Here is an 18,671-nt window from a genome sequence, read left to right as displayed (position 1 = left end):
ATAATTGAATCACATTTCTTAAAAAAAAGTGACTTTGCTTTCAGAATTTGAATAATTAAAATTATTGGACCTCAAAAATTATAAATTATAAATTTTACAAATTTAATCATAACTAAATAAAAACTTATTTATAAATAATTTGATGAATTTAAAAAATCATAAATTCGTTATTTTTAAAAATTATTTTATAATTTTAAAAATAAATTTTAAATTTATATATTTTAAAAAATATATTTTTAATAATATTACGTAGAAATATTTAAAAATATCTAAAAAGAAATTTTATTTGTAATCGAGGAGAAAAATGTGATTATTTTATTAATTTAATTTCACTTCTCCCCTTTAATGATAGTTAAAGATTTAATAAAATTTAATATCCATTATATTACTTTTGAAAGATTGATATCTAAAAAGATTATTTTAACATAATTTAGTGATCATTTAAAAAATTTATCTTACAAAATTAATGGATTAATTATGAAGCAGTCCTTGAGTTCTTTAATATTTACTTAATAAAAACCAAATTGATTGATAGTGTGCTTTAGGGTGCTGCATTAATGGTGTATTTCGGTGTTTGCATATTTTCCGTATACTAATCCTTAAGAAAGAAAAGAAAAACAAAGAAAATGTGTTAACGCACCACAAGTTAATTCCATGTATTAAATTGACATTTTTATTTATTTGATAAATAGTAGTAACAAGCAAGAACAAAACTGTTATCGATTATTGATATGGTTCAAATTATTGAACTTCAAAAATCAAAATATAAAGGTTTCTTAAATACTTAATCTCAAAACTTAGGAGAAAGTCTAGTTGTCTAATGTAAGTTTATTTAAACTTATAGAAACGTAAATCATCATTAGACAAAGATTTTGAAGGGCACAGGCTTTCGCAAACGCTTGTTTAATTCCATCCCTAGTAGCAAGTTAAGGGAAAATAAGTTCAAATGGCTTTAAGAGAATTTGGGTCGTTAGGGCTAACAAGCTTAGCCAAAGCAGCGACGGCTAAGGAGTTGACATAAGTGCATGGCTCAGTGTACACCGATGTCCAACGTAGATCACTGAACTTGTCTTGCATATCAGGTCCACCAAGGATGGCTCCCGTTAACTCATTGGGGTTTGGTTGATCCTTGTTGAACCAACGCTCAAAGCTCATGCCGCAGTTGATGTCTAGGTTAGCTTCCGATAACGGCACCGATGCACCCCTGTGGTGCGCCTGTCTAGGCGGACTATTCCCGAACCCGACCATGTATGATCTCCCTTGTGGGTTATGCCCTAGTATGTAGTCTATCTGCAAGTTTCCCACTTTTAAGCAATGAGATATATTGAAAAAGGGTTCAAGGCATTTTATTTTACCTGCTTCTTGGCGAAATCCCAGAGGTGTTGGGGTTCAAACTGTTTATCACCGCATTGGACCTTTTCCTTGTAACGACGAAGCACATTGCCATAGATACTGAGGAGGAAAGCATCTCCAGTAACATACTGAAGGTTGGCTCCATCTCTCAGGTGAATCAAACCACCTGAAATTGTTGATTAATTAGTTTCCATCACAAGTCAGAAGAAAATGATGATGGTGGCGTGCATACGGCAGAAGAGACCTGGAGTCTCCGGAACCTTGAAATAGGGACTTTCGGGAAGAACGGAGCACATGAAACTGTCGGCATGGTCCTTGAAGGATTTCAAAATCACATCATGGCTTTGAAAGAAAGCCTCAGAAAGGAGGACTTGGATTCCAGCATATTTAAGGTCCCAGTTAAACTCATCCACGATCGCATCCAGTGCTTCTTCTGTGATGAACTTCCAATAGATTTTGTCACGGGTGGCAGTGAATAGCCATCCGGCAGCCCACAACAACTCATCGTGATATCCAGAGAAAGAGCAATAGAAGGGGCATTCTCCATCGAAAGTTCCCTTGTTTTTCTCAGCAAATTGGAAAAGCTGCAAACAAAAACGACAGAAGAAGAAGAAGAAGAAGAGGAAGAGGAAGAGGAAGAAGAAACATATTTGAACGCACTGAAATATTTATTTGTATATGCATACCGACTTGGCTTTGTTAAGAAGGCAATGTGAATAATGTAGATCAACGTTTCTAAAGACAATAGAAGAAGCAGCCATTGCGGCTGAAGTTTCAGCTGCAATCTCCGTTCCAGGCCTGCTCTCATTAATCTGCAACACGGTTCTTGGTGTCTTCATATTCTCCGGTCGTACCCAGCACTTATGATCTTCCACAGGGTCTCCAACCTGAACGAAAAGCTTATTCTTCCTGCTAGCGCATTTTATAAAATAATCAGTGCCCCAACGAATAGCCTCATGAACATTTCCCAGTTCCCCAGCAGCTTCAAGTTCGTCTCTGTAAGCAATGGCCGACCATGCAAGGGTGGTGATCGTGAAGGCCATTGGCAACCCATACTTGACATTGTCTCCTGCGTCGTAATACCCTCCAACAAGGTCCACCTAGTGATTAATTTAACCATGTTAAATCAACATGTAATGCAAAGATTATAAATGGAAGCACATAACTCATCCGATGCTTCGACCAACTATGTCAGTAGAGATAATAAAATTCTGAACAGATATTATCTCGTAATTACTCAAAATATTAAAAAAAATTGAGGAGAATAATTGAAAAGGGTTGATGATTACATGTTCATCTTGTCCATCCGTAAGAGCGGAATCTCCCCTCCATTTGACTCTATGATTAGGAGGGAGTTTCCCAGACCTTTGGGCTTCCAAGAAAATGAGGGATTTTGAGAGGGCTTCCTTGTAGTCAAAAACTTGACCGCTAACGGCGATTAGACACCATTGGAAGATCGCCAGCCATGCAACGACGGCGGCCGCAGATGTTCTGGAGAAAGTTCCCATTGAATTAAAATGACCCATAATTCTAATTTCAATATCTATACCAATTATAAGCTTATAATCAATGGTCTTCCTAAGAGCTCCGAGACGTCGGAGCTCTGTGTTTTTATTTAGTTTTATTTTTTCCCCTCCGAGTTTTGGAGAGTGATGAATGGGGGAAGAAGAAGGAGGAGAGTATTTATAAGTAATCCCAAAATATTTTTCTATGCTAAATTTCAATAATGGTGGAGAGTCGTGCATTTCGCCACGAATATGTTAGTTAAAAACGGAATCTATAATTAGTACGAGGTGAAACTAATTCCGATGTTATCTGAAGACAGTTTATTAAGATTTTTTTATTTGGTAGCTCTTTGGTTACTATGGGTTCATCTTAACTAGTCCAGACCTATTCGAGTCACATATCTAATTTTGATTGGTGAGTCTTCCGGCAGAAACTTTCTACATACATAAAGACTCGAACTCAAGACTTACTTGAGTAATATCAGCGAGGAGTTTATTATTTTTTTTTAACATTACAAGTAGATGAGATCGTTTCATTATTACATCCTAAAAATTTAGGATGCTTACTTGGACGAGATGGAAGGTTAAGAACGATAAGATCTATTGAAAATTCAATTCAGCAAAAGGAAAAAGAAATGGATTCTGGAAAGACATGTAATTGAAGGCATGCATCAAGGTTCTAGCATAAAACATTTTAAGCTCTAATTAAGACCTTATATACATTACTGCTATCATCCCAACTAACACGCTTCAACATTTCAAAGCTTTTACGGCTTCCTAAGAAGTCAATTCGTTTGAAAATCACATATCCACATTCCACTGCCTGCTTGCTCGAGTACACTGCTCGAAGCCGGTCCGCATGCCTCGAATCCGTGTGAATTGCAGACTCGATTTCATGTGCGGTCATGTTTTCCTGCAAATAAACAACATGATCACTCAGGTAAAGATTCGAGAAAGCCCTTGCCCGAGGGTCATTGGACGAATGCCGGAGTTGAATGCAGTTTCGAACATGTTGCAGAAGCAATGTATAGGTAAGAAAACTCGGTCCAACATAGATACCTGATAAAAGGCATAGATATAATCCAAAACCTGTAAACAAGTAAAGCCATTATAGCTGAAATATGTCCGTGAAGAAGGCCCCATCTCCAAAAATCGATCGACCGGAAATAATATGGTAAGAAACTGGTTTCTAAATATCAATTCATTTTTCTCACTGCCAACAAGTTACAGGAAACAAATGGTGAGACAATGCATAAGTTATGTAACATGAAAATGAACCAAAATTTATAGGACAAGTCAATCACCTCTCTGTAAGTGACCGAGTCAAGTTCATAAATGAGGCCCCCGTATCCTTACCATCACCATTGGCATCGAAGAACACGGATTGATGATCACTAACATCTTCGCTGCTAAAAGAGTCGGTGTAAATAGAAGCATTTGAAGTTGGTTCTGATACTGACCAGCAAATTGAATTCAGAAGAATGCTTGGACTTATTGGATGGATTGGGGTTTGACATGTCTGAAATAGAACAGATATGCTAGATAAATGCCGACGTTCCTTAAAGATAGCATAACAAGTCACAATTCGTGCCAGTCTGCTAGGCTAAAGTTCGAAGCCGTGATACATGCAGTAATCAGCTACCAAAGATTAACCACTTGCCTGCATATGATGACCGCGGCGATTTCTAACCCCGGTTTTAGCTAAATGTACAATCTGTTGCCTTTCTTTACGGCTTGTGTTCCTTTTGAAGCTCTCAGTATCTTGTATGAACTTAACCACACTGTTTTCCTATTGAACCATAGATGAAACCTTAACATTGACATCAAACACTTGCAAGGAAAAATCAATACGCAAACATCATGTAAACATTGATCCGTTGATAAACTCAATCGGAATTGAAAAGAAAAGATAGTCGAAACCGAAGCAGAAATTTGTTACCCCAAAAAGGTGATAGTTAAAGGTCAAAGCTCAATAATTTGTTATCATTGAGGGAAAGTTATGTAACATTTATGTCTTTAAGTACCTCTCTTACAATGTGATTCTGGGAATTTTCGAGCACTGTTCCGATCTGCCTAGCCAAATCAACAGACATGTGAACAAGCTTCTGCATATTCCTATCCTCAGCTGTTCTAAGGATCCACAGTGGCTTGAGACGTTAAATAACAAATCAGTTCCAGAATTACAAAGCAGATTATCCTTGTAAGTGTTGTGAGCAATAACTCACCGTAACAATGTTGTTACAATGGCCGATATATCGATGGATAGAATTCCGTTCGCACACCAGAAGACTTGCACCGCAACCAACGAACCATCGGTCAACTGTTGCGGCCCCTTCTTTAGACACAGTCTCAAGAACCTATCAAACATACAAATATTGACTACCCTCGCACTGATATATGGAATTTATCCTTACATCATACAACACATACGGAATATTACCTTATTCCGTAGTTCATCAGAAATATCATATTCAACATACACCGTATGGCCGGATAGCATCGAGTCCATACTTTTATTAGGGACTCTTAGGGAAAATTGCGAGTTCGGTTTTTCTATCATGTCAATCTTCATGGCTTCAAGAAAACCAGAAGGAAGACAAGAACTTTCAGAAGCTGGAGACTTGACGAGCCGATTCAACTCATCTACATGCGTTTTATGGTCTCCAACACCCTTCACAGTGTAGAGTGATTCACTTAACCGAACTGCAGCAAATGAAGAAAAAACAATTATTTATATATACTAACAGAAATCAAATTCTATGGTAGAATTTGCAATAGCCATCTTTCATACAGAGGCAGACCATGTCATTAAAACATGTAAAGTGTAAACTGCAAGCAGCATTGTGGTTCAATACCAAACAACAAGATAATTTAGTAAGAAATTTTCATATTGGACAACCTTGTAAGTCGCAACGATTCGAAAAGAGCATGTTTTAAAGCAGCCTGATCTTACCATTCCTCTTGACACTGTCGACAAACCATCCGAGCGTTACGACGAAAAGACTGTTTCTCGATCCATGTTTTAGAGCATGCTCGAACTTACGACCGCAAATGCTGTAACTAACATTAAGGATGAGATGACTATTGCCCCAGTTGAAACAATACAAATAATATGAAGCTTTATTGTCCTAAACATATTGTAATAGTGTTAGAAAATACTAATCATATTGGTCCTGATCTTTTCTCTTGATTCCAAAATCACCCAAGTTTCAAATGATGGGACAATCTTAGTAGTTCAAATGGAGAACAACAATGATAATAAGAAAGGATATTTGGACAACCAAATGGGTACATAGAGGCTGTAAAGTAGGACTATATTGACCACCTAATCTCACTGCTGCTTCCATAACCTGTTTCCTTGCTTCTGAAAATAGACATGAATTGCATGAAGAAAGAACAAGAAAAATCAACATTTATAATAGCAAGCCTTATGTTCAATCAAAGGTCAAGCACCCGGAATCAAAATCATACAAGTATAAATTAAACTCAGTAAAAATTACCAAAATGATCAATTTGCCAACCTTTAGATAAGCCAGTCACACAAATAACCAGACCAGAAAACGGACCAGTGGATCGAACCGTTGATGGTTCAGAGCCAAGGGAGGTAGAAGCAGGGGACATTGGTTCAACCGATCGGAAACTTCTAAATGATGGCATTGAAGATGAGAACCCAACAAACAATCTTGAACAGCCTTTTCTGTTTATCACTTCCACCCTATTAAGACCACCCATGTTTTCTTCTTTCATTCAAATCAAAAAGTTCGAAATTTTGCCTGAAAATTTGAAGAGGAACTGAATACAATTGAAACCCAGAGAAAGAAAACTTGAAATAAGTGAGTCAAAAGGGTCGAGACAGTGAAAGAAGGAATCTTGAATGAGAAAAACGAAGAATCAAATAAGGAAAGTAGGAAAAAAAGAATCAGAGATTGGAGACAAAACGAGGATTTTTATTTATCTTTCTCGAGTATGTTAATAATAAAGCTATAGAGGAAAGAAAAGGTGATTTCTTTTTGAAGGAAGTGCGTTGTTTTTGGGCTCTGCCATAGCCATAGAGTACAGACTACAGAGAGAAACTTTGGGTGTCTTTTACTCTCTTTTTTCTCCTTTGCTTTATTGAGTGTTGTTTTGAATAAGAAGTGAACCATTTTAAAGTTTGCAGAAGGAAAAAGAAAGGCAGCCATGCCAACTATCAGTGGCACGGGACAACTTTGTTTCTTTCGCTCTCTTTTTTACAGTAAATTTCTCGTGGTTTCAAAAGTTTGATACTTTTTTTTTTCCTCTTTATCTCCAAAATGGGCTCGTGATTTCATTGAATTCATCAGTGTACCATTACCGGACACCAGCTCCCAGCCAAGTGGTTGAGTTGAGCTTGAGCCCCCCACCATGCAAATGGAGGGAATGATTTGAGTTTTATCCAGTTGGCTGATTGTTTTATATATTTATTTTTCTTCTGATGGTGACTTAAATGAATTTGTGAATCACACCTTTTCCTTCAACAGTACTTTCACTTATTATCGAGATTGTCTTAGGAAATGTGGGTTAATATACGGTAGTACTATATACATTAAAATGTATTTAATAAATTCGGTTTAGCGGTACCTATTATTTTGACAACTAATAATGTTTTAGGTAGAAAATATGAAAAATTATTAAAAAATTTGGTAACCGGTAAACTTTGGTTATCGGTAAATATCTATCCTTTTTATAAAAGTGTTCATACTTTTAACATATCAAGTAAATTTTACCGGTTTTGTCATAATGAATCTAGTTTTATCATATTTTTACATGTTATATTGTAAAGTATCTATCCTTTTTATAAAAGTGTCCATACTTATTTCATTGTGAAAATATATTTATTATTATCTTTGGTTAATATTGTTAAATTTAAATTCTAAATAATATTTTATAAAATATCAAAACAATCAAATAATTTTGTGTGTAAATGAAATTATTAAATTAATATTTGTAGGTGGAAAACATGAAACACTATTAAAAAAATTGAAACATAAATTACATAACTTTAAAAAAAGTATATATCATTTTTATAAAAGTGTCCATACTTATTTCATTGTGGAAAACATATTTATTATTATCTTTGGTTAATATTGTTAAATTTAAATTCTAAATAATATTTTATAAAATATCAAATAATCAAATAATTTTGTGTGTAAATGAAATTATTAAATTAATATTGTAGGTGGAAAACATGAAACACTATTAAAAAAAATTGAAACATAAATTACATAACTTTAAAAAAAGTATATATCATTTTTATAAAAGTGTCCATACTTATTTCACTGTGGAAAACATATTTATTATTATCTTTGGTTAATATTGTTAAATTTAAATTCTAATAATATTTTATAAAATATAAAAAAATCAAATAACTTTGTGTGTAAATGAAATTATTAAATTAATATTGTAGGTGGAAACATGAAACACTATTAAAAAAAATTGAAACATAAATTACATAACTTTAAAAAAAGTATATATCATTTTTATAAAAGTGTACATACTTATTTCACTGTGGAAAACATATTTATTATTATCTTTGGTTAATATTGTTAAATTTAAATTCTAAATAATATTTTATAAAATATAAAAAAATCAAATAACTTTGTGTGTAAATGAAATTATTAAATTAATATTGTAGGTGGAAAACATGAAACACTATTAAAAAAAATTGAAACATAAATTACATAACTTTAAAAAAAGTATATATCATTTTTATAAAAGTGTTCATACTTATTTCACTGTGGAAAACATATTTATTATTATCTTTGGTTAATATTGTTAAATTTAAATTCTAAATAATATTTTATAAAATATCAAATAATCAAATAATTTTGTGTGTAAATGAAATTATTAAATTAATATTGTAGGTGGAAAACATGAAACACTATTAAAAAAATTGAAACATAAATTACATAACTTTAAAAAAAATATATATCATTTTTATAAAAGTGTCCATACGTATTTCACTGTGGAAAATATATTTATTATTATCTTTGGTTAATATTGTTAAATTTAAATTCTAAATAATATTTTATAAAATATCAAAAAATCAAATAATTTTGTGTGTAAATGAAATTATTAAATTAATATTGTAGGTGGAAAACATGAAACACTATTAAAAAAAATTGAAACATAAATTACATAACTTTAAAAAAAAGTATATATCATTTTTATAAAAGTGTTTATACTTATTTCACTGTGGAAAACATATTTATTATTATCTTTGGTTAATATTGTTAAATTTAAATTCTAAATAATATTTTATAAAATATCAAATAATCAAATAATTTTGTGTGTAAATGAAATTATTAAATTAATATTGTAGGTGGAAAACATGAAACACTATTAAAAAAAATTGAAACATAAATTACATAACTTTAAAAAAAGTATATATCATTTTTATAAAAGTGTTCATACGTATAAAAGTAGGTCTAAGTCATGAAAAAATATTAAAACGATATACCAGGTAAAAATATGATAAAACCGGTAACAAAATGATAAAACCGGTAAAACGTTACCGGATATATTGAAAGTGTCGATACTTTATATAAGGATCGACACTTTGTGAATTTAAAAGAGAAGCAGTTTTAGCGCTTATAATGTGTCGTTACTTTAAAAAAAATATCGATCCACAACGATATAACAGGTAAAAATATGATAAAACAGGTATCAAAATGATAAAACCGGTAAAATGATACCGGATATATTGAAAGTGTCGATACTTTCGTAAGTACGTGTAATAAATTATTGACACTTTCAAAGAAATAGGTAATTATCCTTTCGAAAGTATCGACACCTGACATAAAAGTATCGACACTTTTGTATTTGTATCGATTAAATATAAATAACATATCCGATCAAAATATAAGCTAAATCTCCTCTGAAAATAGATAGAACGGACGAGTTTTTGAAAGCGGAGCGTAATTGTTGCTGCATTTCAGAAGGCGTTTCTAAAGCGAAGTTTGTTTGTTTGTTGCTGCAGTCGAATCGAAAAGTATGTTGTCGAAACCCTAATTTTTTGTTATTACAGTAATCGCGATAGGATTTTTATGTGTTGTTTGGGGTTTTGTAGTAAAGAAGCATTTGGGAACGATTGCAGGTAGAAAGTGATATTCAAGGAAAAATATAAATGTCGATACTTTATTAAATATATAAGGTAGAAAATGATATTATAGGTTGTATAAAATGTGCCGACACATTTTGGTGTGGCCATTCAAATTCTTTTGAAGAAAACCGTTTTACCACGAGAGTAGTTATCTATATTTGTATATTGAATAAAGTGTATGTAACAAAATAATTTGATTTGCGTAAACTGATATATGAAGGAAAAATGGAGTCAATGGGTTGGAAAATTGTTGGTGGAGCAGATGACTTTGAAATTGAGGTCGAGACTCGAAAGCAACCCAAGGGTGGATATATGTACTTCTAGTAAGTATCAATGTCTTTTTGTTATTATTGTTGAAATGGTAATTGGATTAAAGTATCGATAAACTTTAAATTGATTACAAATTTTAAATGTTGACAGTATGGCCGAATGCAAAAGGATAAAGGAAGATGGCACACAGAGCGGTTCGGTATGTAAAATGAAATTGACATTGACATTGAGTAGTATTTAGTGTTAATGTATTGATTAAGAAACGTTTATGTTTTATATTAGGTGACAAAAGATGTGAGGTCCAAATGGAATTCAATGAGTGATGCTGAAAAGGAACCTTACATCACACAGTCAAGGAATGATAGTAAAGAATACAAAGAACGGAGGAAAGCACATGAAAATAAGGTATTCATTAAACTTGTAAATACGTTGATACAAAATATATAAGAACTATAACATTATATATTGTTAAAAAATGTAGGAAGCGTATACAAGATGCAGTATTAAAAGGGTGAATTTATTAATTAAACACCTTAAGGAGAAGGGTCAGTTGAATGTGCTGGGAGAAATAGGTTTTGGATCGTTGGTAGGAGTAAGGGATCGACCTATTCGGAGGGAATTGTGTCGATCCTTGATGGCGCAATTTGATGTCAGGCAATGTATTGCTAAATATGGTGATTTTTCATTTCCTCTCGGGATCTCATGTGCTGCAGCCGTATTGGGGGTAGAAAATGAAGGCAAAAGTGTTGTAGAAGTCTGTCAGAGTAAGGACTGGAAAGCACTTGCCTCCAAATATGGTTTGAAGTATAAGGTGACATATGCTGAAATTGAAGAGGAAATAAAAAGTGGATCTTACGTTGGGGATGAGCTGAAGTCCAGAGTTCTATTATACCTTGTCGGTATCTTTCTTTGTCCAACAGGTAATACATCAACGAACAAAGAACATATGAAGCTCATTTGTGATGAAGGCTTGAAGGGTGAATTCAATTGGGCTGAATATATCCATTCGAGATTGATTGAATCAATAATCACCTTTAAAAAGGACAGTCAGAGATACCTCAAAGGGTGTATAGCAATCTTAGAGGTAAATGAGTTGAAGAACTTTTTTGTGTTTTTATATAAAAATATAAATTTTATTATAAATGCAGGTTGCACTATTCGATTTTTGGTCGGCCTGTGAGGCAGTGCCGGCTTATGAAAGAACCGGAGTGGCACGCATCCGTGCATGGGGGAAGGAAGAGGTGGTTAGAGTGATGGTGAAGTTGGATAGAGCGAAAAACCAAGAAAGGGTAATAAATGTAATTAAATAATATTAAGAATATAATTAATGTCTTAATATTGTAATTTAATTTTGAAGGTTATTGGCAAGGATGTAGAGGAGGCAGTGGAGGCAGAGGAAAAGAAAGGAGGGATGATTGTATTGGGGGATGATGGTGAGTGGGACGACGGTGAGGGAAAATGTAGTAACTTTGACATTTTGATGTCTGAATTGGCTGATATCAAAAAAATCCAATTTGAAATCATGCAAAGACAATCAAGAGTCGAAGAGAAACTTGAGAGAGTCGAAGATACACTTGAGAGGCATAAGGGGGTAGTGGAAGGAAAAATAGATGGATTGGTGAAAGAAGTAGAGGTGTTGAGGGGTGAAGTGGTGAAAGAAGTTGGGGTGTTAAGGGGTGATATTAAGATGGTGACGGGTGAAAAATTTGAGGGAGTGGTGAAGGAGGTTGTGGAATTGAGGAGTGAACTTACGGGGGTGAAGGGGGTGGTTGATAATACTTGGATGAAGGAGATCAATTGAAGGGTGAAATAAAAGAGATGAAGAGCTATGTAGAAAAAAATACGATGAACTGAAAAATATGAAGAAGAAAAGAGGGAGGAGGAAGAAGAAGAGATGGAAGAAGTGAGGAGGAAGGAAGTCAATGTCATTTATACACCTGAGAGTGTTATAGCAGCAGATTTAGATTCGGAATGTCCTGCACCCTAGAAGAAGAAGCAGAAGGAAAGTTGAATAAAAGAAAACTTAATTTGATTTTTATTATGTTGTTGTGATAAAAATTTGTATGCAAAATTGTAGGTTGAAAAAGTGGATATTCCAAGCGGAATTGATGACATCGAAGCTGCAATTTATGATTATTTATGGAATAGCGAGTTAGAATCGGAGTAAGTGAAATATATTGTTTTGTGAGTGATATTTAAATATTTCATGACAACATATTAATCCTAATGATTCATACAGATATTCTGTAATCTCAATGGGAAATCAATTCGCTACTGTATACGACGTTGCAACGTTGAAGCCTACGGAATGGGTTGGCGGTGTGGTAAGTAGAAAGTAGAAAATGTTAAAACTTATTGAATATGTTCTGATTGTGTAATTAATTTTGTTAGGTTATCGATTTGCTCGCCTGGACAATATGCTACGATTCTCAAAAGTCACTCCGGAGGATTGACTACCTTCCATACCTCTTAGCGGTGAGTTAAATTAATAAATGTTGAAAAGTAGTGTTATAGACGGTAAATTAATAATGTTTGTTGCGTAATTACAGCAACAGGCGTTGGATGCCAACAACAAAGAAAGTGTTGAGAGTATTTCTACCTTCTGGGTCTTATATTGGATAACTATGTGAAATTCACCGACTGTGAGAAGGTAAGACACCATACCAATTGCAAATGATGTTTTCGGATATAGAATGTTGAATTTTGTCAAATTGGGTGTGAAATTTGTTGCAGATCATGATCACAATAAACTACCATAATTCACATTGGTATCTATTGGTGTTGGATATGGTAGATCGTGTTGCAACAATATATGATAGTATGTTTACAACTGAAGCAGCTAAACAGAGAGTGAAGGATGCTAAGAGATTGGTATGTATGTATGTATGAAAGGAAATATGTAAATTATAATGCATAATTTGTTTGGTGCATAACTTCTTCTATTTTAATGCAGATTAAAATATTAGATTCTTATAATAAGAAACGCATTTGGGTTGAATCCTGTGGATCTCTAGGAAAGTATCCCTTGAAAAATTTCAAATTTGTGGAGCATAAGAAGAATAAGCAATTGAATGGGTATGAGATGTTATCACAAATAGAAAGCTTAATTTATGCAGTATTCATCATAATTGACATGTGTGGTTTTCAAATCTTGTAACAGACATGATTGCGGCATGTATGTGATGATGTGGATGGAATCGATCGGTTCTACAGGGGCAACTGGTGATTTTGTAAGTGGATAGAAAAATTCGTTTGTGGTAAAATTGTTAAAAGTCGTAGATTGAATGCTGTAGTTGACAATACTTAACGTTCTGACAATTTGAATATAGGTTGTTGGAGACTGGGATCGATCGCGAATATTAAACGATCTCGTAAGCCACAATCAAAATGAACGAAGACAGGAGATAATAAAAGCTGCCATATTACATAAGAATAACAAAAGGATGCAATGATGTAAATGTAGGGTTAATTTTGTATAAGATTTATAATTTTGTATACGATTTATATTTTTGTATGTGAATATAATTATGAATGAGATGAGAAAAGTTAGCAGTATGTTGTTGTACATGTTTCTTATACACATTAAGGGTCATGTTGATACTTTGAAGTAAAAGGCAAATTTACAATATGGCCAACAGGGTGCAACCATAAAGTGTCGATCCATATAAAAAGTGTCGATCCCAAAAAACATCGAAAACCAAAAGTATAATGTAATATGTAATTTTTCAATCTAACCGGTACAAGTATACCGGTTTTATGAGAGAATATGTCTAAATAATGTGTCGACACTATTTTAGTTTGTGTCGATATTTTTGTTCCAGAATGAATGGAAAACAGGTGCAACCATAAAGTGTCGATCCATATATAAAAAGTGTCGATCCCAAAAACATCGAAAACCAAAAGTATAATGTAATATGTAATTTTTCAATCTAACCGGTACAAGCATACCGGTTTTATGAGAGAATATGTCTAAATAATGTGTCGACACTATTTTAGTTTGTGTCGATATTTTTGTTCCAGAATGAATGGAAAATAGGGTGCAACCATAAAGTGTCGATCTATATATAAAAAGTGTCGATCCCAAAAACATCGAAAACCAAAAGTATAATGTAATATGTAATTTTTCAATCTAACCGGTACAAGTATACCGGTTTTATGAGAGAATATGTCTAAATAATGTGTCGACACTATTTTAGTTTGTGTCGATATTTTTGTTCCAGAATGAATGGAAAACAGGGTGCAACCATAAAGTGTCGATCCATATAAAAAGTGTCGATCCCAAAACATCGAAAACCAAAAGTATAATGTAATATGTAATTTTTCAATCTAACCGGTACAAGCATACCGGTTTATGAGAGAATATGTCTAAATAATGTGTCGACACTATTTTAGTTTGTGTCGATATTTTTGTTCCAGAATGAATGGAAAATAGGGTGCAACCATAAAGTGTCGATCCATATATAAAAAGTGTCGATCCCAAAAACATCGAAAACCAAAAGTATAATGTAATATGTAATTTTTCAATCTAACCGGTATAAGTATACCGGTTTTATGAGAGAATATGTCTAAATAATGTGTCGACACTATTTTAGTTTGTGTCGATATTTTTGTTCCAGAATGAATGGAAAACAGGGTGCAACCATAAAGTGTCGATCCATATATAAAAAGTGTCGATCCCAAAAATATCGAACCCAAAAGTATAATGTAATATGTAATTTTTCAATCTAACCGGTACAAGTATACCGGTTTTATGAGAGAATATGTCTAATAATGTGTCGACACTATTTAGTTTGTGTCGATAATTTTGTTCCAGAATGAATGGAAAACAGGGTGCAACCATAAAGTGTCGATCCATATATAAAAGTGTCGATCCCAAAACATCGAACCCAAAAGTATAATGTAATATGTAATTTTTCAATCTAACCGGTACAAATATACCGGTTTTATGAGAGAATATGTCTAAATAATGTGTCGACACTTTTTAGTTTGTGTCGATACTAATTTAAATATCAAGTGTTTTTCCACCGTTCACTATATATAGTACTCTTAATCGAGAAACCCTAAACATAAAGGCAAGCAGGCAGAAGATAACTCTTCCTCTTTCTTCTACCGTTATCATAAGTGACGATCAGATATTCAGGTAAATTTATCGATATTTTATGGGTTTGATTGATTTCTATATTGGAGTTTTTTTCCTGAATGTGTTTGTGTTCCATTGTAATAGCATCCAACCAAAATGGCTCCAAAACGTCAGCGTCAGAAGCGAGGTCTTTCTCAAAGCTCTTCTCAACCCAGTTCTTCTCAACCACAACCTCCTTCTGTAACAAACGATTCTTCTGAGGAAATCAGGTCCTTCGAAACTCTGAACTTTAGATCCGATATGGAGAAACAAAGATGGCAGACGAGTTTTAAAGTAAGGAAGATTCGTCCCGAACGTGTCATTGACCTGGGTTTCTTGTTTGATGATAAATATGCATTTAGTTTTAAATCCACATTTACATCTTGGGGTTGGCTTGAATTCCTTGGTGTAGAACCAAGATATTATTCCAACCTAGTTAGAGCCTTCTACAACAATGCTTCCTTACAGCACGAGCCTAATAAGACTAATATAATAGGAATTAATACACATGTCATGGGGAAGGATATATATATATCTCCAGAAACTATTGCGGGGGTTTAGGTGTAGCGAATACAGGGGATTCAGATGAAAATGGTGTAGATTGGTCTACAATTAACGGGTTGCTAGAAATAGCCCAATTCACCTCGATGTAGAGTCGAGAGTGTTTCACAAAATGCTCACATGGTATATCCGGCCTAGTGGGGGAAAACATTCAACGCTTCGAGACAACGATTATTGGTGGATAGCAAAGTATAAATCCAAAACGGCTCCAAACATTGCAAAACTCATATTTAATACAATTGTATATATGGTCACAAAGGGAGCAACATTTCAACTACACTACCATATGGATGTGTCATCACCCATCTGTTGAAGAAGAATGAAGTTGATTTTTCGCATGACGCCCCTGTTCGATTAACCCGCAAGATTGACATGGTATTTATTAAAAAAGTGGGATATGATTTTGTTGAAAAACTCGGTTGGAAGCGTGTCAAGGAGGTCGGATTAGATCAAGAGAGGGAGGAAATAGACCCCGTTGGCCATGAAGAAGAGCAACCAAGTGGAGACGCAATGATGGAAGAAGCTCCAGTTGCAGAGGATGTCACAATTAAGACCGTGATGGAATACATGGTCAATTTTCGGGAGCATATTGATTCCCTTGTGAGTGGAATGCGATCCGATATTTCATCATTACAACGTGAAGTCTCCATGTTGCGTAACGAATTACGTCAACGACATCAAACGAGTTAGGTAATTCATTATCTATGTTTCTTAACATTTATACGTTCTGAACTTTATTTTATTTTCTTTTAATAGATGTGGACAACCAAGCGGTCGCAGAAGATGAAGCTGACGATGAAGATGACGATGATGATGACGATGAAGCTGACGATAAAGATGATGATGATGAAGATGATGATCCAAACAAGTATATCGTGTCTGCAACGCCGCCTTCAAGAAAACTTTTAATTTTTGATCTCAATGGTGTCCTTGCCTACATCCCAAGACTGCCTGCAGGTTTTAATTCTATTCTTTTGTATCCATTATTTTAAACATATAAGCGTAGAACTTTAATCTCATTTTCTTCATGTTGTAGATGTTGTCCTCAGAAGAGGATTATTTGAATTTATGCAATTTTGTGTCGACAATTTTGTTGTTGCCCTTTGGTCTTCAAAGATGAGGTTATAACATGTTTGAAGCAATTGAATTACTGTAGTCAAAATCGTTAATATACATTTGAATGTTAACATTCAAACTTGATTACAATCTCAGGCATAACGTCGACCGTGTACTTGAGAAACTACCTGTATTTTCCGAGCATTTTCTATTCGTGTGGGTAAGATGAATGTCATTACAGTTTGCTGACTTTTCGTTGTCTATGATTCCTACATATTTATGTTCGACTGTTTGTGAACAGGATCAAAAAAAATGCAAAACATACGATTCTGTTACCTACTGTAAAGATCTCAATGATGTTTGGATCGTGTGTCCAGATTTTAACGAGCTAAATACACTTTTGGTCGATGATTCAACGGAAAAAATGCTTTATAATCCGGTAAGTTGCATTTATGCAATATGTTTTTCCAGTTGAATAGGTGTTCAGACATTGATTATTTTAACAACTTATGTGTTTATATAGAAATACAATTACATATGTCCACATACCTTTGACGCTGCTTCCCATTCGAACGACAATGCTCTAGGTATGACACAAATTTATTCATGCTTATGCGAATTTAGTTTATTGTTAGTAAAATTGCACCTCATTAGTTTGATAATTGAAATTATTTATGTATGTCCTCAGAAAAAGGCGGAAACATACGAGAGTATTTGGAAAATTTGTTGAAGGCCTCTAATGTTCCGGACTTCGTTAGAAATAACCCTTTTTCATCGGATTAATTTTGTTTGTCGGTACATTATTTGAACATTATTGTGTATTTATATTTTGGTGTGATTATATTGTGTGTATATTTTCATTAATTATTCCATATTTGCTTCTATGTGTACATATACATTTGAGGATTGTTGAAATATCAATACTAATGTATTTTACATCTGCTTGCATATGTATCGAAACACATGACTATAGCATTGTTTTTCGATGATATCCACAACAAAGTGTCGATTTAAAAAAGTGTCGACTAAAAAATGTAATAGACAATTTTGTAATATAACCGGTATAAATATACCGGTTTACTTATAAAATAGGTAAATATAAGCGCTACCTATTACATAACGGTATATATTATTATTAAATTAAAAACAATAAACATATATATTACATATTTATTATTATCTTTGGTTAATGTTGTTAAATTTAAATTCTAAATATTATTTTATAAAATATCAAAACAATCAAATAATTTTTTGTGTTAATGAAATTATTAAATTAATATTGTAGGTGGAAAACATGAAACACTATTAAAAAAATTGAAACACAAATTACATAACTTTTAAAAAAGTATCGATCCTTTTTATAAAAAGTATGGACACTTTCAATATAATTGTAACCCCCACAGACCGATAAGGGTAACCAAATCTGATCCGTGGTGTCACATTAGGGCCACCGGAGCGGCCCATTATAAAAATAGCGGAAAATTTAAATCATTTTATCAGAACATGTAAACTTATAAAATCATTTGTCACTATTTAAAAATAAAACATATTTCCAGACTCGTATATAAATCAAAATACAATTACATGCCCCCTAATCACATGTACCATACTCTGCAACAACACCGGAAGAACTCCCTTACTGAAGTCGATAGATGCACTGGTACAATTCTTTTAACCTGAAAAGGTG

At 33.5% G+C, this 18,671-nt stretch overlaps 2 protein-coding genes across 2 annotated transcripts; both read right to left on the bottom strand.

Moving 5' to 3' along the window:
* Window positions 1-678: 678 nt before the first annotated feature.
* LOC120159310 (endoglucanase 16-like) lies at window positions 679-2,876 on the bottom strand. The gene is made up of 6 exons (XM_039169932.1): window positions 2,643-2,876; window positions 2,040-2,453; window positions 1,598-1,937; window positions 1,356-1,519; window positions 921-1,290; window positions 679-701 (listed from the first exon to the last, which is right to left on the bottom strand). The coding sequence occupies exons 1-5, from the start codon at window positions 2,859-2,861 to the stop codon at window positions 943-945; spliced, it is 1,485 nt and encodes a 494-aa protein (XP_039025863.1). The 5' UTR covers window positions 2,862-2,876; the 3' UTR covers window positions 679-701; window positions 921-942.
* A 635-nt stretch (window positions 2,877-3,511) lies between these two features.
* On the bottom strand, window positions 3,512-7,207 carry LOC120159312. Its single transcript, XM_039169933.1, has 10 exons — window positions 6,380-7,207; window positions 6,131-6,222; window positions 5,812-5,914; window positions 5,299-5,561; window positions 5,084-5,215; window positions 4,883-5,005; window positions 4,519-4,647; window positions 4,163-4,377; window positions 3,918-4,071; window positions 3,512-3,771 (listed from the first exon to the last, which is right to left on the bottom strand). Exons 1-10 carry the CDS (start codon window positions 6,603-6,605, stop codon window positions 3,553-3,555), a joined length of 1,656 nt encoding a protein of 551 aa, XP_039025864.1. The 5' UTR covers window positions 6,606-7,207; the 3' UTR covers window positions 3,512-3,552.
* Between the last annotated feature and the right edge of the window lie 11,464 nt (window positions 7,208-18,671).

Source organism: Hibiscus syriacus, unplaced genomic scaffold (assembly GCF_006381635.1).
Source record: "Hibiscus syriacus cultivar Baekdansim isolate YM2019G1 unplaced genomic scaffold, ASM638163v2 tig00111356_pilon, whole genome shotgun sequence".
Taxonomy (NCBI): Eukaryota; Viridiplantae; Streptophyta; class Magnoliopsida; order Malvales; family Malvaceae; genus Hibiscus; species Hibiscus syriacus.
The sequence above is the reverse complement of the archived record's forward strand: the minus strand, read 5'-3'. Positions and strand labels throughout refer to the sequence as shown.

Coding starts and splice junctions, on each gene's coding strand:
- LOC120159312 (XM_039169933.1), bottom strand. CDS start 6,605: ATGAAAGAAGAAAACATGGGTGGTCTTAATAGGGTGGAAGTGATAAAC. Junction 6,223..6,379: donor TGTGACTGGCTTATCTAAAG/GTTGGCAAATTG, acceptor GTCTATTTTCAG/AAGCAAGGAAACAGGTTATG. Junction 5,562..5,811: donor CGACAGTGTCAAGAGGAATG/GTAAGATCAGGC, acceptor CATTTGCTGCAG/TTCGGTTAAGTGAATCACTC.
- LOC120159310 (XM_039169932.1), bottom strand. CDS start 2,861: ATGGGAACTTTCTCCAGAACATCTGCGGCCGCCGTCGTTGCATGGCTG. Junction 1,520..1,597: donor CAAGGTTCCGGAGACTCCAG/GTCTCTTCTGCC, acceptor CAACAATTTCAG/GTGGTTTGATTCACCTGAGA. Junction 1,291..1,355: donor GGGATTTCGCCAAGAAGCAG/GTAAAATAAAAT, acceptor GGAAACTTGCAG/ATAGACTACATACTAGGGCA.